This window comes from Chelonia mydas, chromosome 13, assembly GCF_015237465.2.
Source record: "Chelonia mydas isolate rCheMyd1 chromosome 13, rCheMyd1.pri.v2, whole genome shotgun sequence".
Classification (NCBI taxonomy): Eukaryota; Metazoa; Chordata; order Testudines; family Cheloniidae; genus Chelonia; species Chelonia mydas.
Genome location: NC_051253.2, coordinates 1,205,037 through 1,231,846, shown reverse-complemented (window position 1 = coordinate 1,231,846; position 26,810 = coordinate 1,205,037). Strand labels below are relative to the sequence as shown.

The window sequence follows — 26,810 nt, the reverse complement described above, 5'->3', positions numbered from 1 at the left end:
CGAAGTCGGACTGTTCTTAATGTTTCCTCTGAATACTGTAGGGGTGCCTCAGTTTCCCCTATGGATTTCTTAAGTCTCTAGGTGGTGGGATAAGGGAGTGTAATTGTTGCAGAGCAAAGGGCCAGGGTACATAAATGGCGGACACCCTGTTTCCTGGCAACGGATGGCCTGGGCCCTTCCCCCCTGCAAGGTGAGAGCTAAAGAGTTGGAGAACAAAGGAATCCGGTGACCTCCTGGCCTGGAAAGGGACAAAGCCAGAGAAGGAGGAGGGGTTGGAGAGAGTTTCAGTTTGGGGCTGGCTGGGGACATGGAGTGAAGGGCAGACGGGGTTATCTGGCTCACTGCCCCCCAAATTGGATCCGGCTGAGGGGTCCTGTTCTCTGTACCTACAAGCTTTGTTTTAGACCGTGTTCCTGTCGTCTAATAAACCTCTGTTTTACTGGCTGGCTGAGAGTCACGTCTGACTGCGAAGTTGGGGTGCAGGACCCTCTGGCTTCCCAAGGAGCCCGCCTGGGCGGACTCACTGCGAGAAGCGCACGGAGGGGCAGAGGATGCTGAATGCTCCGAGGTCAGACCCAGGAAGGCGGAAGCCGTGTGAGCTTCTTGCCCTGCAGACAGTCTGCTCCCAGAGAGGAGACCTCACCAGAGTCCTGCTTGGTTTCGTAGGGAGCAGTTCCAGAGCATCGCCCGGGGACTCCGTGTCAACTGGTGGCAGAGGTGGGATGTACTGCACCCTGTGGACGGCGCTTCCTGCCGTAAGTGTCTGGGGAGCAGTAAAACGAAGGGGGATTGACGAGGACCAGGCGTGCTGAAGGCTCAGAGAGGAGCGGTTTCGGGGGGCGGTTAACCCCTGGGAGTGTGTGACCAGAGAGAAGGACTGTGCAGTAATGGGGTCCCCCTCGGGACTGCAGGGAGCAGTCTCAGGGGCGGAGGAGCCTGCGGCTTGGCCCTGGGAGAGAGAAGGATTTTGGCAGTAACAGCGTTCCCCTGGGGATTGCAGCGAGCGGTCCCAGGCGCGAAGGAGTCTGCAGCTCGACCCTGGCAAAGAGGGGGTGACCTCGAGAAGGGCTGGCACACTAGGGGTTCTCCCTGGAAACCGTGGGGAGCTGAGAGCACACAGGCCTGTGAGTCCACAACAACTTGGAAACAGCGGAGTGATGGCCTGTCACCGTCTCCTTAAGAAGGACATTGTAACCCTGTGCAGAAAGAGAGGGTTGCGCATTGGAAAGTTCACCAAAGCACAGTTAATCGTGCAGCTGGAGGAGGATGACCGCTCCAAGGAACAGATTCCTGACCCTAATGGGGCTATAGCAGGACCTGGGAGCAGCTGGAGTGGGAGCCAGGCATCCCCAAGACTCCTGTCCCCGACCAGACGAGGGTCTTCACGATCGGCTTCCCCATCCGGGGATCGGAGATGGACGGGATTGGAGCTGAGCCCGAAGGAGCGAGAGGACCGTGAGAGACAGCGAGAGCCTGATAAAGAGCTGCAGGAGAAGCAGCAGCAGCATGAACTGGCGGTGGGGGAGCGGAGAGGCCTAGGGGACCTCCCCGGGGTGAGTGGGGATAGACCCCAGGGTGCCAGTTCCACAGGGAAACTCGTTACTAAATTGCTGCCCCTGCTTAAGGAGGGGGGGAGGTGGATGCCCACCTCACTGCCTTTGAGCAGGCTGGAGATCTGAACCAGGGGGACTCTGCGGAAAAGCCCCAGTGTCTAGCTCCCTTGCTGGGTCCCAAGACCATAGACACCATCAGCCAGATGGGTGGGGAGGTGGACAGGCTCCCACTCCTGACCCCGACCTATATGTCTGTGTGGAGTCTCCTCAGCTCAGGCCCATCGGACCCCCAGTGGGAGCGGAAGGTGATGGTCAATGGGGAGACATTCCTGGGGTGGCGAGATCCTGGGACAGAGAGAACTGTTGTCAGGCCCCGGGTGGTGCAGCTTCAGATGTATGAGGGTCCAAGGGATGAAGCACCTCGCCCTGCCTATGGCCCAGATCCCTGTGCTGACCCAGGAGGGGTGGGGCTGGCTGGTCGTTGGGGTTCTCCAGGATATCAGCTGTGAGACCCTGTTGGGGAGTGACTGTGTCTCTTTGGGACAGGATCCAGGCCCTGCTCCTGTAACGGCCAAGGGTTTGAATTTGAACCCAGGGGAACGAATCGGCGGAGAGGGAAATGGTCAGTGAAAATGGAGATGACCTGGCTGGCAGGGGGGAGGAGCTGCTAGGCTCAGGATACCTGCCTGCCTGTAACCAGAGCCCTGGGGCTGGGTGGGACAGAGAGATGCTCCCTGCCCCCCTGCACACCGGAGAGGGGGCTCACGCTGGCTCTGATGCTGTAAGGAGAGCAAAGAGCTCGCTGCCTGCCCCACTGGGACAGCAAGGGCAGCGCTGAGCATGGGGGGAGCTGAGACCCCAGCTGAGGGGGGGATCCACAGGCAGGGCAGGACGGCTGCCAACCAGGTTTGCTGGTCCAGAGGTGCTGCTGGGAACTGATCCCACGGCAGGGAAGGGGGCTCTGGACATAGTGGGGCCCGTCAGCAAGGCGGTCGGGTCAGGGAAGAAATGCATCCTGGTGGTGATGGATTTTGCCAACCGCTACCCAGGGGTGGGGGATCTGCCCTCCGCCGAGGCAGACACGCTGCTGACCATCTTCAGCAGAGAGGGGGTCCCCAGCAAGGTCTTTACAGACCAGGGGTCAAATTTCATGTCAGTCCGACTCCGAGGCTTGTGGGAGAAATGTGGGGTCTGGCCCTGGACCTCTGCATATCATCCTCAGTCCAACGGGCTGGTGAAGAGGGTCAGAGATTGGCCCGTTCTCCAGACCAAGAAACAGGTCCAGACCTTTATCTGGATGGCGGGGTACGACTGGGACTTTACCTCACTTTAGCTCCTAGCTACTCCCGTCACTGAGCTATGTAAGAAGGAGAAGCCAGGCGAGCTGGTCTGGACCGAGCCATGCCAGAGGCTCTCTGTGCACTGAAGGAGGCTCTAATCAGGGCCTGGTAAATCTGGTAAACCCGGACAGTGCCAAGCCCTTCTCAGTGTCACCGATGCCTCAGACGCAGGGCTGGGCACGGTGCTGATGCAGGTCGATGCGAAGGGGGGGGAGACACCCCATTGGGTGCCCAAGCAAGAAGCTGCTGCCCTGGGAGCAGAATTAAGTGGCCATAAAGAAGAAATGCCTGGCCATGGCGCAGGCCTTTAAAGAGCTGCAGCCGTACCTATTGGGGCGGCGCTTTGCGGTGTATCCTGACCCCTCTGCCCCAACGTGGCTACATCCAATGAAATGATGCCGAGCGGTGGAGGACAGAGACACCTGGTCAGAGGGCGGCCAAGGTCAAGATGGGGGCTCTTAATCAAGACAGCCCAAATCACAGCCCTCCAGACTGGAGCGCTGGGAGAAGACCCGATCCCAATTTGAACCCCAGGGGTTTTGGGGTGGAAAAAGGGCGCGAGCCGCATAAACCTTCCCACATGCCGCCAGCAAGTGCCATCAAGCACACCCGACCCAAGGAAGGGCGTAAAACTGGAAGGGCCTGGTGTAACTCCCACCAAGGAATGGGAGAGATGCTGGGGCATCCATGGGAACGTTGGTGGCTTCGAACTTCCCCAGGTCACCGGCTAAAGTGAGCCCGCTAAGTTTGGTCTCGAAGGGGGGATAGATGGACGAAGTGGGACTGTTCTTAATGTTTCCTCTGAATACTGTAGGGGTGCCTCAGTTTCCCCAAGGCATTTCTTAAGTCTCTAGGTGGTGGGATAAGGGGGTGTAATTGTTGCAGAGCAAAGGGCCAGGGTACATAAATGGCCGACACTCTGTCTCCTGGCAACTGATGGCCTGGGCCCTTCCCCCCTGCAAGGTGATAGCTAAAGGGTTGGAGAACAAAGGAATCCGGTGACCTTCTGGCCCGGGAAAGGGACAAAGGCCAGAGGAGCGGGGGCTGGAAGCGGAGTCAGTTTGGGCTGGCTAGGGACGAGGAGTGAAGTGCAGACGTGCTTGTCTGGCTCACTGCCTCCCAAAATGGACCCAGCTGAGGGATTGTGATGCAGTAGGAAGCGGGGTGGTGTGACGCAGCAGGGAGGGGGAGTGTTGACCTGGGAATGTGGCAGGGGAGTTTCACTGAGGATGGGATACCTGAGAGCCTGTAACCTGAGCCGGCGGGGGGGGGGCAGGATGGGGAAGGTAGCACCTCTGCCCAGGAAACTGGACCAAGGCTGCAGGAGGAAGCCTGCTGGGGGGGTTTAGTTTCAGTTTGGGGCTGGGTGGAGGAACACAGGGAACCCCAGGGCTGGGGTCTGAGCTCCCTGCTCCCCCAGAAGGACTTGACTGAGGGGTCCTGGTTGTACCTACAAGCTCTGTTTTAGACTGTGTTCCTATTGTCCAATAAACCTGTTTTACTGGCTGGCTGAGAGTCTCAGTGAATCCCAGGAAGAGGGGTGCAGGGCCTGGACTCCCCCACACTCCGTGCCAACTGGTGGCAGAGGTGGGATCTACTGCACCGCGTGGACGGCGCTTCCTGCAGTAAGTGACTGGGGAACAGTAAAACGAAGGGGGATTGACGGGGACCAGGCGTGCTGAAGATTCAGAGAGAGACGGTTCCAGGGGGCGGTTAACCCCTGGGAGTGTGTGACCAGAGAGAAGGACTTTTGCAGTAACAGGGTCCCCCGGGGGATTGCAGCGAGCGGTCCCAGGGGCGGAGGAGTCTGCAGCTCGACCCTGGCAAAGAGGTGGTGACCTCAAGAAGGACTGGCACACGAGGGGCTTTTCCTGGAAACCGTGGAAAGCTGCCCGGCCTGCGAGTGGCCAGCAGGGAGATGTACGCTAAACGCCTTAAGAGCGACCTGGTGGAGCTGTGTAGGCAGAGGGGGCTGCGCATCGGGAGGTCCACCAAGGAACAGCCGATTGCCCAGTTGGAGGAGAGGGATCGCTTGGATGACCCGATCCCAGTCCCTGAGGGAAGCCGCCCGGCGGACGCAGCGTGGGCCCTGGGGCCTGACCAGGCTGGCGGGGTCAGACTGCTTCCGAGGACATCCCGAGACCCTTCCTACCTAGGCCTGGGGGAGGGGTTGGGGGAAGCCCAGCGAATACCGAGGGCACCGTGACCCCGGCAGCCAGCAGGGGATCCTCCCGGCGGAGCTCCCCATCCCTGGAGCAGATGCGGCTGGAATGGGAGAGGGAGATGAAATTGAGGGAGCTGGAGGATCATGAAATGCAACGTCAGCATGAGCAGGAGGAGAAGGAGAGGCAACGCCAGCATGAGCTGGAGCTGGCCAGGCTGAGGAGCAGTGGGGCCCCGGCTGCGGTGAGTGAGGGGGGACCCAAGACTGCAAGGAGCTTTGATAAGTGCTTCCTGGCCCAGCATAAGGAGGGGGAGGACATAGATAGCTTCCTGACGGCCTTTGAGAATGCCTGCGAGATGCACAGGGTTGACACTGCAGACAGGCTCCAGTTTCTCACCCCCTTACTGGACCCCAAAGCCGTGGAGGTGTACAGCCGAATGACAGGGGCAGAAGCAGGGGACTACAAACTGTTCAAACATGCCCTGCTCCGTGAGTTTGGGCTGACCCCCGAGATTTACTGGAAAAGGTTCCGGAGTCAGCGTAAAACCCCTGAAGTCACATGCCTACAACTGGTCAACCGGATGCAGGGATATGCCCACAAGTGGACAGCGGGGGCCCAAGCTAAAGAGGACCTGCTTGACCTAATCGTACTGGAGCAACTGTATGAACAGTGCCCTTCCGACCTGAGGCTGTGGCTGGTGGACAAAAAACTCGCGAACCCCCAGCACGCAGGGCAGCTGGCCGACGAGTTTGTGAATAGTCGGTCGGGGGTAGCCGGGAGGAGTCCCAAAAGAACAGGCCCCCCCGATGCAGAGAGAGAGTCACCATGGGACCTCCCAGCGGGCAAATGTGGAGAACCCCCTCCCAAGGGGAACGCCTGGCGTCGGGACCCTCCGACCCGCTCGAGGGGACCAAAATGACCTGAGCTGCTATTACTTTGGCCAGAGAGGCCACGTATGGACCCAGTGCCTCAGGCTCAGGGACAGACTGAACAGACCCAACCTACCCAGGGTTAACTGGATAGGGACCCAGCTGGACGAGGGGAAGACGACCCAGGCAAGGGGGGTTGCCAGCTTACCACCTGCTCAGGAGGGAAGAGTACCACCGGCCAGCTCCGCCAGAGGGCTGGAGGCTCTGGACTCAGGGTGCTCGGTTTACAGGGTGGGCGTGGGGCTGTCCCTCCGGAGCAAGTGCCTTGTTCTCCTGGAGGTGGATGGGAGGAAGGTCAATGGATACTGGGATACGGGCACGGAGGTGACGCTGGCCAGGCCTGAGGTGGTGGCCCTAGATCGGGTGGTGCCCAACACCTACCTGACCCTGACGGGGGTGGGCGGAACCCCATTCAAGGTGCCCGTGGTAAGGGTACACATGAAATGGGGGGCCAAGGAGGACCCCAAGGATGTGGGGGTGCACCACCCTTTGCCCACTGAGGTTTTGATGGCGGGAGACCTAAAGGGCTGGCCCTGGTTGTGACCCGTAGCCAGAGCCGGCGAGGGGCACTGCACCCCGACCTCGGGGAGGGTACCACACCAGAGGCTCAGGACCCTACCCTGGTGGGGAGGGAGCGCCGAGGGGCACGGCTCAGAGAGGCTGTGGCCTCAGACCCGGCCAGTGAGAGGGAACCGGTCCCCATCCCTTCCCCAGCCGCTGAGTTCCAGGCCGAGTTGAGGAAAGATCCCTCCTTGTGGAAGCTCAGGGACCTGGCCGACCTCAGTGTGGTACGGACCATGAGGAGAGGTTGCCAGGAGAGGTTCCTGTGGGAGAAGGGGTTCCTGTACCGAGAATGGGCTCCCACAAGGGAAATGGAGTCGTGGGGGCTCCGGAGGCAGCTAGTGGTCCCCCAGAAGTATCACCGCAAGCTCCTGTCCCTGGCCCATGACATCCCCCTCTCGGCACCAGGGAATCCGGCGCACCTGGCAGAGGATGCTACAGAACTTTTACTGGCCTGGGGTCTTTACCACTGTCTGGCAGTAATGCCGATCCTGTGACCCCTGTCAGAGGGTGCGGAAGGCCCGGGACAAGGGGAAAGCAGCTTTGAGGCCTTTGCCCATCATAGAGGAGCCTTTCCAAAAGGTGGCCATGGACATCGTGGGGCCTCTCAGCAAGACGACCCGGTCGGGGAAGAAATACATTCTGGTGGTGGTAGATTTTGCCACCCGCTACCCCGAGGCAGTGCCCTTAGCTTCCATTGAAGCAGACACCGTGGCAGATGCGCTCCTGACCATTTTCAGCTGAGTGGGGTTCCCCAAGGAAGTCTTGACAGACCAAGGGTCCAACTTCATGTCGGCCCTGCTCCGGTGCTTGTGGGAGAAATGTGGGGTCCGGCACGACTGGGCCTCAGCTTATCACCCCCAGTCCAATGGGCTGGTGGAGAGGTTCAATGGGATGCTAATGATGAATCTGAAAACCTTTATGAACCAGCACCCGCAGGATTGGGACAAGTACTTACCTCACCTGCTGTTCGCATACAGGGAGGTGCCCCAGGAGTCTACCAGGTTCTTGCCTTTTGAACTGTTATATGGAAGGAGGGTGAGGGGCCCCCTGGACCTGATGAGAGACGAGTGGGAGGGGAAGGCCACTCCCGATGGAGAGTCAGTGGTGGAGTATGTCCTGATCTTCCGAGAGAGACTGGCTGAACTCATGGGCCTGGCCAGGGAGAATCTGGCCAGAGCCCAGAGGAAGCAGAAGGTCTGGTATGACCGCACGGCGCGGGCCCGGGCCTACGCCACCGGGGATCCGGTGATGGTTCTCATCCCCATGAGAAAGAACAAACTACAGGCCGCCTGGGAAGGCCCTTTCAAGGTTGTCAAACAGCTAAACGAGGTAAACTATGTGGTGGAGCTGTCGAACCGGGCGCACCACCGCCGGGTGAACCATGTGAATATGATGAAGCCATATTATGCCAGGGGGAATGTGGCGTTGGCCGTGTGTGGACATTGGGAGGAGCAGGGAGATGACCCTTTAGTAGATCTGTTCCCTGGGACCAGAGCTGGTTCCCCCCTGGAAACAATTCCCCTCTCGGATCAGCTAACCCCTGCCCAGCAAGCTGAGATCAGAGGGGTGCTGCATCTGGACCCATAGCTGTTTTCCAACCAGCCTGGACTCACTAATCTGACTGTCCACCGGGTGCAGACGGGGTCGCACCCGCCGATAAGATGCTCCCCCTTCCGAGTCACAGGGAAAACTGCTCAGGACCTGGAAAGAGAGGTCCGGGACATGCTGGCTTTGGGGGTGATCCAGCCATCGGCCAGCCCTTGGGCCTCGCCGGTGGTGCTGGTCCCCAAAAAGGATGGGTCCGTCCGGTTCTGTGTGGACTATCGGAAGCTCAATGCCATCACTGTATCGGATGCCTACCCCATGCCCAGGCCGGACGAGCTCCTAGACAAGCTGGGAGGAGCTCGCTACCTTACCACCATGGACCTTACAAAGGGCTACTGGCAAGTGCCGCTGGATGCAGATGCCCGGCTGAAATCGGCCTTTATCACCCCTCTGGGGCTCTATGAGTTCCTGACCCTGCCTTTCGGCCTCAAGGGAGCGCCGGCCACCTTCCAGCGCCTGGTGGACCAGCTCCTGAGGGGGATGGAGAGTTTTGCCGTGGCGTATATTGACGACATCTGTGTCTTTAGCCAGACCTGGGAGGACCACGTGTCCCAGGTTAGACAAGTGCTGGACCGACTCCAGGGGGCTGGGCTGACTGTCAAAGCGGAGAAGTGCAAGGTGGGGATGGCTGAAGTATCTTACCTGGGCCATCGGGTGGGGAGCGGCCGCCTAAAGCCGGAACCGGCCAAGGTGGAGGTGATCAGAGACTGGCCCGCTCCCCACACCAAAAAGCAGGTCCAAGCCTTTATTGGGATGGCAGGATACTACCGAAGATTTGTGCCCCACTTTAGCGCCATAGCCACCCCCATCACTGAGCTATGCAAGAAGGGGAAGCCAGACAAGGTGGTCTGGACCGAGCAGTGCCAGGAGGCTTTCCGGGCGCTGAAGGAGGCTCTGGTCAGTGGCCCAGTTCTGGCAAACCCAGACTTTGACAAGCCCTTTGTGGTGTTCACTGACGCCTCCGACACGGGACTGGGGGCGGTGTTAATGCAGGAGGATGAAAAGGGGGAGAGACACCCCATCGTGTACCTGAGCAAGAAGTTGCTACCCCGGGAGCAACACTACGCGGCCATCGAGAAGGAGTGCCTGGCCATGGTGTGGGCCCTCAAGAAACTAGAGCCCTATCTCTTCGGGCGACACTTCACCGTGTACACCGACCACTCTCCCCTGACCTGGCTGCACCAGATGAAAGGAGCCAACGCCAAACTCCTGAGGTGGAGCCTGCTCCTGCAGGATTACGACACGGACGTGGTCCACGTGAAGGGAAGTGCCAACCTGATAGCGGATGCGCTGTCCCAGAGAGGGGGCCCCGAACTTCCCCAGGTCACTGGTCAGAGTGACCCTGCTCAGTTCAGTCTCGAAGGGGGGAGAGATGGGACGCAGCAGGGAGGGGGGAGTGTTGCCCTGGGAATGTGCCCTGGGGACGGGAGACCTGAGAGCCTGTCACCTGAGCCAGGAGGGGGAGGGGGAGGTGACACCTCTGCCCAGGAATGTGAACAGAGGTTGCAGAAGGGAACCTGCTGGGGGGGTTTAGTTTCAGTTTGGGGCTGGCTGGAGGAACGCAGGGAACCCCAAGGCTGGGATGTAAGCTCCCTGTCCCCCACAAGGACTTGACTGAGGGGTCCTGGTTGTACCCACAAGCTCTGTTTTAGACTGTGTTCCTGTTGTCCAATAAACCTTCTGTTTTACTGGCTGGCTGAGAGTCATCATGATTCCCAGGAAGAGGGGTGCAGGGCCTGGACTCCCCCACACTCCGTGACAGGAGTCCTGTTCTCTACAAGCTACCTACAAGCTCTGTGTTAGACCATGTTCCTGACATCTAATAAACCTGTTTTACTGGCTGGCTGAGAGTCACGTCTGACTGCGGAGTTGGGGTGCAGGACCCTCTGGCTTCCCCAAGACCCCGCCTGAGCAGACTCCCTGGGGGAAGCGCACGGAGGGGCAGAGGATGCTGAATGCTCCTAGGTCAGACCCAGGAAGGGGGAAGCTGTGTGAGCTGTGTGTCCTGAAGACAGTCTGCTCCCAGAGAGGAGACCTCACCAGAGTCCTGCCTGGCTTCGTAGGGAGCCGTTCCAGAGCATTGCCCGGGGACCCTGTGACACAAGGGGAAACAGAGGGGAAGCCTGGAACAGGAAGGGGAGGATGGATTTGCTGCGGGTACATCAGTGCCATCAGACAACGCCCCAGCAGCACTGCTCTCAGGCTGGCTGTGCCTGGAGTTATGAGTCCAGGTTTCTCCACACTCCTGGGCTCCGTAAGGTGGAAGATCCCATGTATCTGGACGAGGCATTGCAGGCCTGAGGGTGCTCGAGTGCGGTGAGGTGATGAGGGGCCGATTCGCCCAGGGCGAACCTCTCTGCAACAGCAACAGGCGTTACTCACAGGGACATTACCCCCTCCTCGGTGCCTCTGCTCTGCTGTGAAGTGTGGGTGCTGATGTCCAGCACATGTGCCCCATCGGGTACCATGGCTGACCATGCAGACCACTGTTGTCTCCTTGTTTCCTTGTGCTCTCCCCTTGCGCCACCCGTTGTCTCCCGTCTCATACGGAGGCGGTCAGCTCTTTGGGGCAGGGCCTGGCCTGTTCTGTGTTTGAACAGCACCGGACACCCTGGGGCTCCCGGGCGCTATGGTAACAGAAACAGCAGCGAGGCTGGGTCTCTGACTGCCTCCAGAGCGAGGAAAAGCCTCCAGGCCAGAGCCCTTCTGAGCCGAAGGGAGGAGAAGAGCCAGGACGCAATCCGCCACGCCAGGCAAACCGGTAAAGACGACGTGTCGGTAGCTGACAGGACTCACCCCTCTGGGCCGGCCGAGGGGAGGGAGGCGGTTTAGCGGATGCTGGCCAGTAGCTGGAACACGGGCTGCTCCCAACAGCCAAGGGGAAGCAGAGGGGCCGATTTCTCTCTCTTTAGAGCTCAGCCGTCAGTACGGTTCCAAGTGCTTCTTGAGCAGACAGCTGTGTCCCGCGGGCTGAGCCGGGCAGAGGGCAATTGGCTCCGATCCCCTTGGAGACACTTTGAGGTTCTGCTGTTGATCTCCCAAGCCCTTAGCACCGAGGCCATGGGCCTCGCAGGGCCAGCTTGGACTCTCTCCTGCCAAGGCAGATGGGACAGCGGGTTCTCCTTCGCAAGGGGAAGTCTGATTAGGGCTAGGGGTGCAGCCCCCTTGCTCAGCGGGGCTCTCTGTGGCTGTCTTCAGCCCTCCCGAAGCCAACTCTCCCAAGCCCATCTAACAGGCCTGAGTCAGCCATGGGGAGGGGTTTGATGCTGGCAACTCGTAACTGGTCAGTGCCTGTGTCCCATGTGTGGGCAGCACATGGGGACCTTGGCAGGCGGGCAGCCAAACAATGACGCTTCCAGGATTTCCTGGCTACGGTGGAAGAGGAAGCACCATTTAGCATGTTGCCTGGTATTATCTGATATCTCTACCGTCAGAGCACCTCGGAGCCCCTGTCATGGGCCACAGCCCCGCGGCGCTAGGTGCTGTACAAACAGAGCACAAGCTGCTCCCTGCCACAAGAACTGACAACCTGCCTGCCTGCCATTCCTGGGGATTGTCTCAGGTCACCTTAGGCTCCCCCAGAGGCCACAGGGTGATGTCCATGTCCCTACACCAGTCCCTCTGGTGGAAACGGGCCCCCCGCCATCCTCCCCAGCATGGGGATGCGGAGAGCCCTCCAGGAGCTGCTGTGCTGCAGTCCAGCCCCAGGTGCTGTTGTGCCTGGAGGGGGACGTGAACGGGCACCACTTGGCTAATTCAGAGAGAGCCCTTGCTTCAGCTTCACCAGTAGAACCGGAGTCTGCTCCAAGCTGGAGAAACCGGAGCACCATCCACGCAGCTCTCTAGCAAGGCTATTGAGTGACAACAGCACCCAGCCAATAGAAACCAAAGCTAGAAGCATTACATCATCCAAGCTAACTGTCATTGGCTGCTGTGGGGTACGAGGGCTGGACAGTGTTACCATATTGCAGGCGTGAAGTCGTCGGGATCTGCATGATGCAGCTGAACGGTGCTGAGGCATCGCTCTTCCCCGCGGCCCCAGTCCTGGCGTAAGGACCTCACCGTTGCCTGGTGTTGACGCTTGCTCCAGACATCAGACAAAGACATGCAATCTGCGCACCTCAGCGCCGCACTCAGCTACCCCAGCTGGGCATGTAGGTCTCCGGCCTGTGCATGACGTCGCTGGGACTGTGTGTAGATCAGAGACTCAATTGCACAGCTAGGTAATCGGGGAGCACGCCTCCGCTGGTGCCTGGTGGAGGAGTGGGCCCCACACATGGATCACCACTTGGCTGCTGCCCCTCCCCATGGGGCCATGGGGCAGGACTTATGGGGTTCACTCCCTGCCTTGTCCTCCCCTTCCCTCTGCTCCAATGGAGTCCCAGCAGGGTGCAGGTTATGTGAAAACGCCCTCTCCTCACCCTCTCCTGCGGTGCTTCTGGGTATCAACCCTGGCTTTGTTATGCCATAAACGCTCCCTCACTCCCCGAGCAGTGTGTGCGAGAGCAAACAGCCCGCTGATTTACAGCTGCTCCACACCTTGCCTCATTGTTGACTCTGGACTTTAAATTACTTGGCAGTATGCACAGGGACAGTGCTGCCAAACTCCGTGTGACCTCAGAGCCTCGAGAGCTCGCCCAGAGCCTAGACGTGTGCCCAAAGCCTGTGCCATGTCCCTTTGACACGGACACGTCTGCCTGCAGCAGATGTTGCTTCCGTGTCCAATGTTGCCTGGAGCAAGTCAGTCTCTGGCTGTGCCTCAGTTTCCCCACCTGAGACATGGGGATAAGAAGACATGGACATTCACCTGCCACGCTCCATAACATGGGGTGACAACACCCTTCCTTCCCTCTTGAGAGCGCTGAAAAGCTGAATTCATTCAGGTCTGTGAAAGGACGCTGCTTCTGGGTGGCTACAGGGATGGGCGCAGCGGCTGCTACTCCCAGCCCACTGCTCACAGGCTTTTGGTTCAGACAAACTGCCCCACTTCCCCTGAGCTGGGACAGCGGGAGCTGCGCTGAGCTCTTGGCGGGTCGCTGTATGGAGGTGAGTCCATCACCGTGCTCTCCGAGGGCCTGCGATCAGGTCAGCTCTCTTGCGCCCCATCACGCCTTTAGCTCGTACGGGTTTTGCAGTCTCAGCCGCAGAGCGGATTCCTCCTGTCCCCTCCCAAACAGGAGGCGGGAGCGTTGCTAGCACAGTGGCAGCTGCTTTCCACCCCGGAGGCTGCACTGTGGAGCTGCGGGGGAGTGATTTCCGCAAGCCGTCGGGGGTCAGTGCACCCCTGCCACAACCCAAACCAGGGAAGCGTCAGTGCAGGGGGGCGTTTCTAAGGGGGTTGCTAAGGGATCAGTTCTAGGCCCAACGCCATTCAACAGTGTCCTCAGTTACCTCCCTCCATGGAGAGAAACTCCCAGGTATTGCAGGGGAAAGGCAGGACAGGAGCCAGTGGCTGGAAGCTAGACCCGGACTCGTTCCAGTCAGGCGGAAGGCACAAACTGTTAACAGTGCAGGATCAGCCTCTGGACCAAACTTCCCCGGGAAATGTGAAGTCTCCTTCTCTTGATGCTTCCAATGCAGGCTGGAGCCTTTCTGGGAGGTGCTTTAGTCAAACACAGGTGATTGGGCTCAGTACCGGGGGGCCAGGAGAAATTCGGTGGCCTGTGAGCTACAGGAGGCCAGACTGGATGATCTAAGGGTCTCTTTTTGCCTTAAGTTCTGTGACTCTATGAAACCACAGTCCTTGGGTTTCTGTGTCCAACCTGCTGCAGTTTGGGGGGACCCAGGCTGCTCCCACTGCCCCAGCTCTGAGACACTGAGCCATCCGTCCCGATGGACCACGAGGGCACAGCTATTCGGAGCCACGCTTGGTGACGCTTGGAGCATGTTCAGCCTGTGATTCTCCTGCTCACCAGGATGCAGCAGCCCCTGAGATGTGCCACCCACAGAAACAGCCCTGGGGGAGCTGCAAACCCCAGCTGCTCCCAGGAAACCTGCATGAGAAGCAAGTTCTTGAATCGCCCTGGCCCCCACCTGTCTGGGGCCGGCAGTGGCCACGGAGGGCTGCCCAGGAGCTGCAGCAACTTGCTGTCAGCCTGCCCACTGTGTACAGAAGATGCTGGGTCCCTTCCGAGCTCTCACTTCCTGGTTCGCAGGCGGGCCAGAGCAGATACCTGATACGCGCGGATTGTGCAATGGAATGAAGAGGGAGCGCGACTCTCCCCTTCCCTATAAATCACCTGGGAACCAGTCCCCTCCCTCCCCGGCTGCAGCCCCACCTGTGGGAAAGCTTAAAGCCCAGCCTGGGTAGGTCTGGACAGTCGGAGCTGGCTCCCCACAGCACCATGGTGAAGTCCAGCAGCATCGTCCTCCTCATGGGGCTCTTGGCTCTCTGGGCCGAGCTGTCGTCTGCATCTGGCCACAACGTTACAAGTGAGTAGGAACACCACGCCCCAGCCCACGTCCCCGCCGAGGGCACCGGTCCTATGTACGCAGCGCTTTGGCTGGAGCGACCCCGGGGGGGAGGGGGTCTGGTGCATCGAGAACCAGGATGGAGCCAGGACCTGGCCCCACACCCTCTAGCTTTCGGGTGCTCCAGAGCTCTCACCATGAACAATGTCCGTGGGCCCTGGTCCTCGGGGACTCCGGGCCCACAGCCTGGCCCTCTCCCTGGGACCAGCGTGACCCTGGCCTTTCCCGTTTCAGAGAAAGAGGGCGAGTGCCCAGACACAGTGGTGGAGGCGGCTAACTGCACGGAGGAATGCCAGACCGACAGCGACTGCGAGGAGAACCTCAAGTGCTGCCAGACAGGCTGCGGCTGGTCCTGTCAGATCCCCAACGGTAACGCGCCCCCTTAGTGCTCCTGCGGGTCGCCCGGCCCACTGTGTCCCCGCCACTGCCCCGCCCAGGGGGCAACTGGCTGGGAGCACTTTGACCTGGGCTCCACCTGACACTGCCAGGTGTGTTGAGTGGCCGGGACGTGCTGAAGTAGCAGGTGGCACAGGCCGGGGTGTGTGAAGGGAGCTAGGGGACGTCTCTCCAACACGCAGGGACTGCTGTGTGCAGCTCAGCTCCACCGTGCTGGGCTTCTGGTCAGCACCTGTCCTAAGTGGCCGTGCCTGCAGGCCCCAGGTGGGGGGAGGGCCCCCACCAGGTCAGGCACTGTAGTTCCTGAGCTGGGGCCCTGGGTGGGGGCTGCGCCAGGCGCTGCACAGTTCCTGAGCTGGGGCCCCGGGTGGGGGCTGCGCCAGGCGCTGCACAGTTCCTGAGCTGGGGCCCCGGGTGGGGGCTGCGCCAGGCGCTGCACAGTTCCTGAGCTGGGGACCTGGGTGGGGGCTGCGCTGGGCGCTGCAGTTCCTGAGCTGGGGCCCCGAGTGGGGCCTGCGCCGGGCCCTGCACAGTTCCTGAGCTGGGGCCCCGGGTGGGGGCTGCACCGGGTGCTGCAGTTCCTGAGCTGGGGCCCCAAGTGGGGGCTGTGCCGGGCGCTGCACAGTTCCTGAGCTGGGGACCTGGGTGGGGCCTGCGCCGGGCGCTGCACAGTTCCTGAGCTGGGGCTCCGGGTGGGGCCTGCGCCGGGCGCTGCACAGTTCCTGAGCTGGGGCCCCGGGTGGGGGCTGCACCGGGTGCTGCAGTTCCTGAGCTGGGGCCCCGGGTGGGGGCTGCACCGGGTGCTGCAGTTCCTGAGCTGGGGCCCCAAGTGGGGGCTGCGCCGAGCACTGCACAGTTCCTGAGCTGGGGCTCCGGGTTGGAGCTGCACCAGGTAGCAAATGTAACACCTGGCAATTACAGGCCAGTAAGCCTAACTTCAGTACCAGGCAAATTGGCTGAAACTATAGTAAAGAACAGAATTATCAGACACACAAATGAACAAGATTTCGTGAGGAAGAGTCAACACGGATTTTGTAAGAGGAAACCATGCCTCACCAATCTGTTACAATTATTTGAGGGGGTCAACAAACAAGTGGAAAAGGATGATCCAGTGGATATAATGTATTTGGACTTTCAGAAAGCCTTTGACAAATGTCCCTCACCAAAGGCTCTTAAGCAAAGTAAGCTGTCATGGGATAAGTAACTGGTTAAAGATAGGAAACAAAGGGTAGGAATTAATGGTCAGTTTTCACAGTGGAGAGAGATAAATAGTGGGGTCCCCCAGGGATCTGTACTGGGACCGGTGCTGTTCATCATGTTCATAAATGATCTGGAAAAAGGGGTAAACAGTGAGGTGGCAAAATTTGTAGATGATACAAAATTACTGAGGAGAGTGAAGTCGAAAACAGACTGCGAAGAGTTACCAAAGGATCTTATAAAAAGTGGCAGATGAAATTTAATGTTGATAAATCCAAAGTAAGGCGCATTGGAAAACATCATCCCAACTCTACATAAAAACGATGGGGTCTAAATTAGCTGTTTTCACCCGATGTGCAGCGGCAGTCAAAAAAGCGAACAGTGTTAGGAACCATTAGGAAAGGGATAGATAATAAGAAAGTAAATATCATGATGCAACTATATAAGTCCGTGGTACGCCCACACCTTGAATACTGCGTGCAGTTCTGGTCGCCTCCATCTTACCAAAGAGATATTAAAACTGGAAAAGGTTCAGAAAACAGCAAAAAAATGATTGGGGGTATAGAACAGCTTCGATTTATGAGAGATTAAAAAGATTGGCACTGTCCAGCTTGGAGAAGAGACGACTGTGGGGGGATGTGACAGAGATCTATAAAATCATGGCTGGAGTGGAGAAAGTGAAGTGTTATTTACCTTTACATATAACACAAGAACCAGGATCACCCAATGAGATGAATAGGCAGCAGGTTTAAAACAAACAAAAGGAAGTATGTCTTCACCCAACGCACAGTCAGCCTGTGGAGCTCGTTGCCAGGGGATGTTATGGAGGCCAAAAGCATAACTGGGTTCAACAAAGAATTAGATACGTTCCTGGAGGTTAGGTCCATCAATGGCTATTAGCCAAGATGGTTGTGACGGGGCTGCCCGTGGAGCCAGCTGAGGTCACTCAATCAGGGTGAACTGCAAACAGAACGGTGCAGACAAACCCCAAACGCTGGTGGATATTCCAGTACTTAGATTTACCAAACCAGCACAAAACAGCTTCTATAGCCCCTCCCTGGGTTCTCAGACGTCCAAACAACGCAGTTCCCTTAAAGTGCCCAGCCTCTGGCTCCATCCAGACACACCTGTCAAACATAGGATGATAAATTCTGAAAATCTTATTTCATCATAGAAAAGAAAAGGTTCTCCTGACCCCAAAGGACCAAGCCCCAGACGCAGGTCAAATAATAAATCAGATCTTACCCCAAATACACGCTTATAGTCAATTCTTATTAACTAAACTAAAATTTATTAAAAGAAAAGAAAAGAGAGAGCGTGCTGGTTAAAAGATCAATATACAGACAGACTTGAGTTCAATTCTTGAGGTTCAGATACATAGCAGAGCTGAGCTTGTCGTGGACAAAATTCCTTTTAGAAATAGCCCATAGGTTATAGTCCAATGTCCATGCTCAGGGTGACTCCAGTCAGTGACTGGGGATCTCAATCCTTAGGGCTCAGGGTTTCCCCTTCTTGAAACCCAAAGCAGATCTGAGATGAAGAGGGATCATGTCCCAAGGTTTTTATACATTTCCTGCAGCCTTTTGGCCTGAGAAAACAATCGCTTAACTTTCCTTCTTCCAAACATCCTGGCAATTAGCACAGGGTAATTTATCCATTCAACAGTTCAGATACCGGCTATCACAACCTTCCCAGTGACATATAGACAACAGTACTATTTCACTCCAGTGTCTTCCTAAATGTTAATAGTCCTTTTCTGATCTTTGAATCAAAGCTATAGCCATCGACAAGACTTGTTTGCTGACATCACAAGACCTGAGCAAACATCTCCCCTTCTACCTCTAACAATGCAGACTTGCATTTCAAAGCTCTCTCCATTTCCATCTCTTCCTAACCAGTCTTTAAAGTTTGGCGATAGGTCAGGTCAGTCTGTGAGTTAATTAACTCTTTCTGGCCCTGTCACCTTTCAGTGAGATATATTACACTCATAATGTCACAATGGTCAAGGACGCAACCCCATGTTCTGGATGTCCCTAAACCCCTGACTCCCAGAACCTGGGAGTAGATGACAGGGGATGGATCACTCGATAATTGCCCTGTTCTGTTCACTGCCTCTGAAGTATCTGGCACTGGCCATTGTCAGAAGCCAGGATAATGGGCTAGATGGACATTGGTCTGACCCACTGTGGCCGTTCTGATGTTCTTATTAGGTGGGGCCCTGGGTGGGGCTCAGACTCAGGTAGACAGGCATGTCTGAAGGCAGTTTGTATTCTCCTGTGCAGAGATGCATGGCCCCATGCTCCCGAGCCCCCTCCTGCCCCCCGGGATTTGCAGTTATTCTGAGCAGAAGTTGCCCAGACTTTGCTCGGTTTTGAGCCCGGTTTGGCTGGGAAGCAGACTGCAGCCTGAGCTCGGGCTCGCTCTTCTGTCACCTACAAGCCTGTGCAGCAGGGGGACAGGAGGGGCCCAGTGAGGTGCGTGGAGTTACAGTGCTGTTAAACTAGTCTGAGACCCCCAGTCAGGCCCTACAGATCCCAACATGCAATGTGCCAGCCTGACTGTTCAGATCCAGTGGGCACAGGGCAGCTGCACTTTGCCCCACTTGCTCTGGAAGCTGTGGCAGGCAGCCCCACGCCCCACACCCCGCGGGGAGGCAGGAAGCCCTTGTGTTCTGCCTGTCAGTCACCATAGCAGGCGAAAGAGAGTCAGGAGCTGCTTATATCTGCTCCTCCAACCCCCAGCCCCTTCAGAGCACCCCAGCAAACCGTGCAGCCTCCTCCCAGCCAAAGGGAGGCCAGCGGGGACGTGTTTGGGCTCCGGGAAACCAGGAGTCCCTTCTCCCCCAGCCATGTGCATTGCTCGCTGCACCTCTGTGAGACTCGGTCCCATCTCCAGGCTGGGGACACACAATGCTGGTGGGCCAAAAATAATCTACGGCCCAAGAACAGCTACAGAGGCAGCTGCCGGAGCGGGTGAGAGAAGAGAGGTGGCAAGGCCAGGAGAGCAATGCCTGAAGGCGAGGAATTGCCATGGGCAGAGAGGGATCAGGATTGTCCCTTCTGACATTAAAGTCTATGAGTCTGTAAGAAAGGGAACACTCAAGCTACTTGCAGGGCTAGAGAAACCTTCTGCCTGGGGATAACCCCAGAGAGGCAGGGAGTCCTGCCGAGGGGCCAACAGGGACACGGAGTGGGCTCTCAGCAGGCGGGGACAGGAGTCCCTTTCCTGTGCCGGGGGAGACCCAGCACATACAGCCCCTGCCAGCCATAGACTCTGCACCTGAACGTCCTTTTCCTCAGGTCACGGCTCCGGGCAGAGTCCCTCTGGGCCGCGCCCACTGGCTTCCCAGATGCCTTCGAGGAGCAGTGGGCGCTGTCTGGGGGTCTCTGCTCGGTCTCCCCCTCTGGCTCCCTGATTTTGACCCTGTGACCCTCACTCCTGTCCCTGTTTTTCCATTGGTTGTGCCCCGAATGCAGTTGAGACCCGGGTCCAGTAGCTCCGCCCCTTAGGCTGGGGGAGGGGCCGTTAGAGGTGGGCGGGTGCAAGAGCCTCAACAGGTGCCATGACTCACCCTGGGGCCCGGCTGGGGCATGTGACCGCCAGACACAGGTGTCCCACTCACCCCGCCGGAGCTGCCTCTCCGTCTGTGCAACAGCCCTGCCCGGCCAGACCCCCAGCTGCCTCGCAGGCTCCCGCGGTGCCGGGTCCTGCCCAGCCTTGACCGCCTCTTCCAGCCCCTCCAGCCTTGCCCTGGCCCAGCTCTGACCGGACCCGCTCCAGCCCTGCACCCACCGCCTGACCCCCAGGCCCTCGCACTCACTCCAAGCAGCCTTTGACCTTCGGCCTGCATCCGGACGCCAGCGTCGGACCTGATTTGCCTTATCTGCAGACTGACCGACTCTGACCCATAGCCTGCCCCTGGACCCCAGTTTCAGTGCTGCCCTCAGCCCCGTCCCAACTCCACACCTGGCTCCAACCACCAGGCCTGACCGCCTGGAACCCAGAGCTGACAGGCTTTAACAGCTTCCCATACCGGACCCCAGAGCCTAGATGGAGCAGCTCTGGGCTGCGGCCCTGGAAGTGGCATCCCGGCTCCAGAAACTCCAGAATCAGGTTGTCCAGCTGCAGTTAGAGAATGTCTGCCCCTGGGTGCAGGTCCTGACCCCTCCAGGACCCTTGGGCCTACCCATAGTTGTGGCCCTGGAGCATGGTCCGAAAAGGCCCTTGCCAGAGCAGTTCGATGGAGACGGATACAAGCTTTGAGGATTTATTAACCAATGCCGCTTGCTGGTCCTGCTGTAGCCATCCTTCTGTCATGGAGTCCCCGGGCGATGCTCTGGAACTGCTCCCCACGAAGCCAGGCAGGACTCTGGGGAAGTCTCCTTTCTGAGAGCAGCCTGTCTGCAGGACACACAGCTCACACAGCTTCCACCTTCCTGGGTCTGACCTCGGAGCCTCCAGCCTCCTCTGCCCCTCCGTGCGCTTCCCACAGCCAGTCCACTCAGGCGGGGCTCCTGGGGAAGCCAGAGGGTCCTGCCCCCCAACTCCGCAGTCAGACGTGACTCTCAGCCAGCCAGTAAAACAGAGGTTTATTAGACGACAGGAACATGGTCTAACACAGAGCTTGTAGGTGCAGAGAACAGGACCCCTCAGCCGGGTCCATTTTGGGGGGCAGTGAGCCAGACAACCCCATCTGCACTTCACTCCATGTCCCCAGCCAGCCCCAAACTGCCTTCCCCTCCAGCCCCTCCTCCTCTGGGCTTTGTCCCTTTCCAGGCCAGGAGGTCACCGGATTCCTTTGTTCTCCAGCCCTTTAGCTCTCACCGTGCAGGGGGGGAAGGGCCCAGGGCATCAGTTGCCAGGAAACAGGGTGTCAGCCATTCCCTGTGTCCAGACCCCTGCACACACCTGCCCTCTAGGGCTCTGCAACGATCATACACCCTTATCCCACCCCCTAGATACTTAACAACTGCATAGGGGAAACTGAGGCACCCCCACACTATTCAGAGGAAACATTAAGAACAGTCCTACTTCGTCACACCTTCTAACCAACAGAAGTGGGACTGGTCTGCTGAAAAGGACCTGGGGATTACAGTGGATGAGAAGCTGGATATGAGTCAGCAGTGTGCCCTTGTTGCCAAGAAGGCCAACAACATATTGGGCTGTATAACTAGGAGCATTGCCAGCAGATCGAGGGAAGTGATTATTCCCCTCTATTTGGCACTGGTGAGGCCACACCTGGAGTATTGCATCCAGTTTTGGTCCCCCCACTGCAGAAGGGATGTGGACAAATTGGAGAGAGTCCAGTGGAGGGCAATGAAAATGATTAGGGGGCTGGGGCACGACTTATGAGGAGAGGCTGAGGGAACTGGGGTTATTTAGTCTGCGGAAGAGAAGAATGAGGGGGGATTTGATAGCAGCCTTCAATTACCTGAAGGGGGGTTCCAAAGAAGATAGAGCTAGGCTGTTCTCAGTGGTGGCAGAGGACAGAACAAGGAGTAATGATCTCAAGTTGCAGTGGGGGAGGTTTAGGTTGGATATCAGGAAACACTATTTCACTAGGAGGGTGGTGAAACACTGGAATGCGTTACCTAGGGAGGTGGTGGAATCTCCTTCCTTAGATATTTTTAAGGTCAATCTTGACAAAGCCCTGGCTGGGATGATTTAGTTGGGGGTTGGTCCTGCTTTGAGCAGGGGGTTGGACTAGATGACCTCCTGAAGTCCCTTCCAACCCTGATATTCTATGATTCCATGATCAGTCTATTGTTTGGAGAAGCTTTAGACTGGACATTATCCCTCCCAGCCTGCCCAGGTCCCTCACTAATATTCGACCACCCTGACAGCCCACAGCGCCGATGTGGCCCCGCAGTTCCTCACACTGGGTCCCCAACCTGTCTCTGCCTACAGAGCCCACTTCTTGTACCCAGCGGCTGTTACAGCCTGGAACCAGGTGGCCTGGAGCTACTGTTTCTGTCAGGGACTGAACGATGCCAGAAAGGATGAGCTGGCTCGGGTCCAGTCCCCTTCTGCACACAGCCATGCCCACACATGCCCAGGTCCCAGCCGGGCCTCCCCGTGGGGGGCAGCTCAGTTTAGGAGCCAGCTCTGGTACGGCCTTCCGGGCGCCGGTCCCAGAGAATGACGTGCCGTGTGACGCCCTCCTGGAAGTTGCTGGGAGTGCCACCGATGCCTGACAGTGAGGGGGTCGGGGCCAGTCTCCAGAGCAATAGCGGGTAATAGCCCCCTGAGGTGCTCGGTGCGCGGCTGGAGTCGGTGACTCCGCAGCCAGACTGGGCCTGGGGGAGCGCAGGGGTCACAGCAAATTCTGCCCTTGGCTGCCCTGCAGGCTCTGACGCTCGGGGCCTGTTTGTACCAGTTCTGGGGGGAGTTGTGGGGACGGGGCCCCTCCAGCTCATCAGCCGGGGAAATCCTGAGCAGAAATGGCTTTGCTCCAGGGGCACAGAGACAGGCCAGCCCTCCAAGGGGCATTGTGCATCCCCTTGGTCCCGAGGCCATTGCCGGGAAGCCTCCGGAGCAGCTGCCCCCCTGCTGATGGGGCCAGTGGGGCTGCTCTGAGCGCGGGCTGTGCCAGGTGCAGTCCATGTGGGTGCGTATCTGGGGGCTGCTGCTCAGCATGGAACCCCACTGTGCTGGGAGTGCCCTGTCCCCCCAGAGCAGGGGGCTGCCGCACCCCATTTCCCTGCAGGAAGTGGCTCTCTTGTGGTGAGTTATTATAGTCCAGGCTGGGGCAGGGTCTCAGTGGGGGATTCAGCCCCATTTATCTGCACCCCCATTCCCAGCCAGTCTGCTCGCCTGCACCCAGCTCCTGGCCTGCTCCTCCCTCATCCCCTGCAGGCCTCTGCCTCTCCTCTGGGCCTCACAGGGACTGGAGCAGCCCAGCCCCTTGCAGCCCTCCAGGTGCTGTCTGGCCCGTCGCCTTCTCAGAGGCTGCTCTCCACGAGGCATTCCCCTTGGTCCGGCCACAGCTCTCAGGCTGTGAAAGCAGCAGCTAGACCTAGCCCTGGTGTAGACAGCGCTAGGTCGACGGGAGAGTGCTCGGTCTCTCGGAGAGCTGGAGAACTGCAGCAACCGGAGCGCCCCTGCTGGCCGTGTGGATAGGCCTCGTCCCTCCGGCGGCACAGCTGCATCGCTGCAGGGTTTTGCGTGTAGACAGGCCCTGAGATCTCCATACCCGCCCCTACGCACACGGTGTGCGCACAGGGCTGGCTACGCGCACAGGCGCTGGGCTGCACACAGCCAAGGCAGGGGCACAGAGGGAGGCCGATTGAAAAGTGAGGCCCTTTGTCTCCTTCACACAGAGCCCCGGAGCCAGGTTGTGCCCCTTGGGTGCAGACACTTTCCTTTCAGAGCAGCGAGCGCTGCTCCCAATCCTGACCCCCCGGGTGGGTGTGTCTGCTGAGCCCCTGGGCCGGGGACCCACACGCGAAACTCATACTGTCTCCTGCCCTTTCAGTGAAACCTGGCTCGTGCCCAGTGGTGTCGGGTGGAATCCCCTTACTGGGTCTGTGCAGGAACCAATGCAAAATGGACTCGCAGTGCCCAGGGATCATGAAGTGCTGCATGAACGGCTGTCGCAAACAGGCGTGTGTCCGCCCAAATGTTTAAAGGTGAGCGCGGGGTAGACAGCCCAGCATCCCTGTGTGTGCCCCTGGGGCGTGGGGTAGACAGCCCAGCATCCCCGTGTGTGCCCCTGGGGCGCGGGGTAGACAGCCCAGCATCCCCGTGTGTGCCCCTGGGGCGCGGGGTAGACAGCCCAGCATCCCCGTGTGTGCCCCTGGGGCGCGGGGTAGACAGCCCAGCATCCCCGTGTGTGCTCCGGGGGCGCGGGGTAGACAGCCCAGCATCCCTGTGTGTGCCCCTGGGGCGCGGGGTAGACAGCCCAGCATCCCCGTGTGTGCCCCTGGGGCGCGGGGTAGACAGCCCAGCATCCCTGTGCGTGCCCCTGGGGCGCGGGGCAGACAGCCCAGCATCCCTGTGTGTGCCCCTGGGGCGCGGGGTAGACAGCCCAGCATCGCCGTGTGTGCCCCTGGGGCGCGGGGTAGACAGCCCAGCATCCCTGTGTGTGCCCCTGGGGCGCGGGGTAGACAGCCCAGCATCCCCGTGTGTGCCCCTGGGGCGCGGGGTAGACAGCCCAGCATCCCTGTGCGTGCCCCTGGGGTGCGGGGTAGACAGCCCAGCATCGCCGTGTGTGCTCCTGGGGCGCGGGGTAGACAGCACAGCATCCCTGTGTGTGCCCCTGGGGCGCGGGGCAGACAGCCCAGCATCCCTGTGTGTGCCCCTGGGGTGTGGGGTAGACAGCCCAGCATCCCCGTGTGTGCTCCGGGGGCGCGGGGTAGACAGCACAGCATCCCTGTGTGTGCCCCTGGGGCGCGGGGTAGACAGCCCAGCATCCCTGTGTGTGCCCTTGGGGCGCGGGGTAGACAGCCCAGCATCCCTGTGTGTGCCCCTGGGGCGCGGGGTAGACAGCCCAGCATCCCCGTGTGTGCTCCGGGGGCGCGGGGTAGACAGCACAGCATCCCTGTGTGTGCCCCTGGGGCGCGGGGTAGACAGCACAGCATCCCTGTGTGTGCCCCTGGGGCGCGGGGCAGACAGCCCAGCATCCCTGTGTGTGCCCCTGGGGTGTGGGGTAGACAGCCCAGCATCGCCGTGTGTGCCCCTGGGGCGCGGGGTAGACAGCCCAGCATCCCTGTGTGTGCCCCTGGGGCGCGGGGTAGACAGCACAGCAGCCCCGTGTGTGCCCCTGGGGCGCGGGGTAGACAGCACAGCATCCCCGTGTGTGCCCCTGGGGCGCGGGGTAGACAGCCCAGCACCCCCGTGTGTGCTCCTGGGGTGCGGGGTAGACAGCCCAGCATCGCCGTGTGTGCTCCTGGGGCGCGGGGTAGACAGCCCAGCATCCCTGTGTGTGCCCCTGGGGTGCGGGGTAGACAGCCCAGCATCGCCGTGTGTGCTCCTGGGGTGCGGGGTAGACAGCCCAGCACCCCCGTGTGTGCTCCTGGGGTGCGGGGTAGACAGCACAGCATCCCTGTGTGTGCCCCTGGGGTGCGGGGTAGACAGCCCAGCACCCCCGTGTGTGCTCCTGGGGTGCGGGGTAGACAGCCCAGCATCGCCGTGTGTGCTCCTGGGGCGCGGGGTAGACAGCCCAGCATCCCTGTGTGTGCCCCTGGGGTGCGGGGTAGACAGCCCAGCATCCCTGTGTGTGCCCCTGGGGCACAGGATAGATAGCAGAGCATCCCTGTGTGTGCCCCTGGGGTGCGGGGTAGACAGCCCAGCATCCCTGTGTGTGCCCCTGGGGCACAGGATAGATAGCAGAGCATCCCTGTGTGTGCCCCTGGGGTGCGGGGTAGACAGCCCAGCATCCCTGTGTGTGCCCCTGGGGCGCAGGGTAGACAGCCCAGCATCCCTGTGTGTGCCCCTGGGGCGCAGGGTAGACAGCACAGCATCCCTGTGTGTGCCCCTGGGGCGCAGGGTAGATAGCAGAGCATCCCCTACTCCTGGGGGAATTCTGCGCCACTGCATGTATGCAGAATTCATGCCCCCTGCAGATTTTTCTTTGGTTCCCTGCAGAAAAATGACTTTCTGTCAGGGAAGCTCAGGAAAGCTGCAGGAGCAGCCACGCACCACTCCCGAACAGCACAGGTACATCATGTCAGGCCCCCAGAGCAGCCAGCGGAGAGGTAAATCACCACGGGGCGGGGGACACCCCAGCCAGTGGCTCCTACCCTGAGCTGGGATCAGCTGCTCGTCCCGGCTGGGCTGGAGGCAGGAGAGGACAGGACTTCCTCTTCCCCTGCAAGAGTGTCTGGGGCTGTGTCAGACCCAACCCCAGAAACCTCCCCCAGCTGCAGGAAGCTCAGCATCCTCCCCTGCTTCCTGCCCCCATTGCTCCTCAGATGTGGAGGGAGGGGGTCACTGTATGGGGACTGCTCTGCCATCCACCCAACCACTGTGCATCCGGACCTTCCATACCCAGACACCTCTGCCAAGCCTCACCTGGTACATCCAGAACTCCCCTAGCCCTCCCCATACCTGAACCCCACCCCACCGAACCTCAGTCCCTGCATCTGGAGCCCCCCTGCCTCCAGACCCCCACCCCTGCAGCCAGACCACCCCCACTGAGCTCCCTGCACTCAAATCCCCACCCTGATACCCCACCCCCTGCACCACCTTGACCTCCCACATCCAGACCCCCACGCCACCGACCCCCAACTAGCTGCACCCAGACCCTCACCGAGCTCCACTCCCCCAGCACTCAGACCCCCTGCTGAGCCCCAACCACCTTCACCTGGAAGCCCCTGCAGAGTCCGATTGCCCCTGCACCTGGAAACCCCACAACGAGCCTGTGTGCATCCAGACCCCCCCACACCTAGACCCCCCACTGAGCTGCCTGCCCCCAGATTGTCCCACACAGAACTCTCTCATCCCACACCTGGATCCCTCCACACTTGGATCCTGCCTGGTTGAGCCTACCTGCCCCACACCTGGTGCACCTGGCGCAGAAGGGCAAGGCTCCAGGGTGTTTCTGGGGAAGGTCCAGGCCTTGTGCTGTGTCAGGGTCAGGTGCAGCCTCAC

At 59.5% G+C, this 26,810-nt stretch overlaps 1 protein-coding gene across 2 annotated transcripts in view; it reads left to right on the top strand.

The window, feature by feature from the left end:
- LOC119567954 (WAP four-disulfide core domain protein 2-like) overlaps window positions 1-26,810 on the top strand; it is a 30,897-nt gene that overhangs the window by 2,402 nt on the left and 1,685 nt on the right. The window contains exons 1-3 of one of the 2 annotated variants that reach the window (XM_037915931.2): window positions 14,306-14,588; window positions 14,862-14,996; window positions 23,695-23,848. In XM_037915931.2, coding sequence (XP_037771859.1) covers window positions 14,501-14,588; window positions 14,862-14,996; window positions 23,695-23,846 — 375 coding nt within the window. In that variant the 5' untranslated portion in view covers window positions 14,306-14,500 and the 3' untranslated portion in view covers window positions 23,847-23,848. Of the gene's footprint in view, window positions 1-14,305; window positions 14,589-14,861; window positions 14,997-23,694; window positions 23,849-26,810 lie in introns of those variants that run through there. The other variant, XM_037915930.2, reaches the window with a different exon arrangement.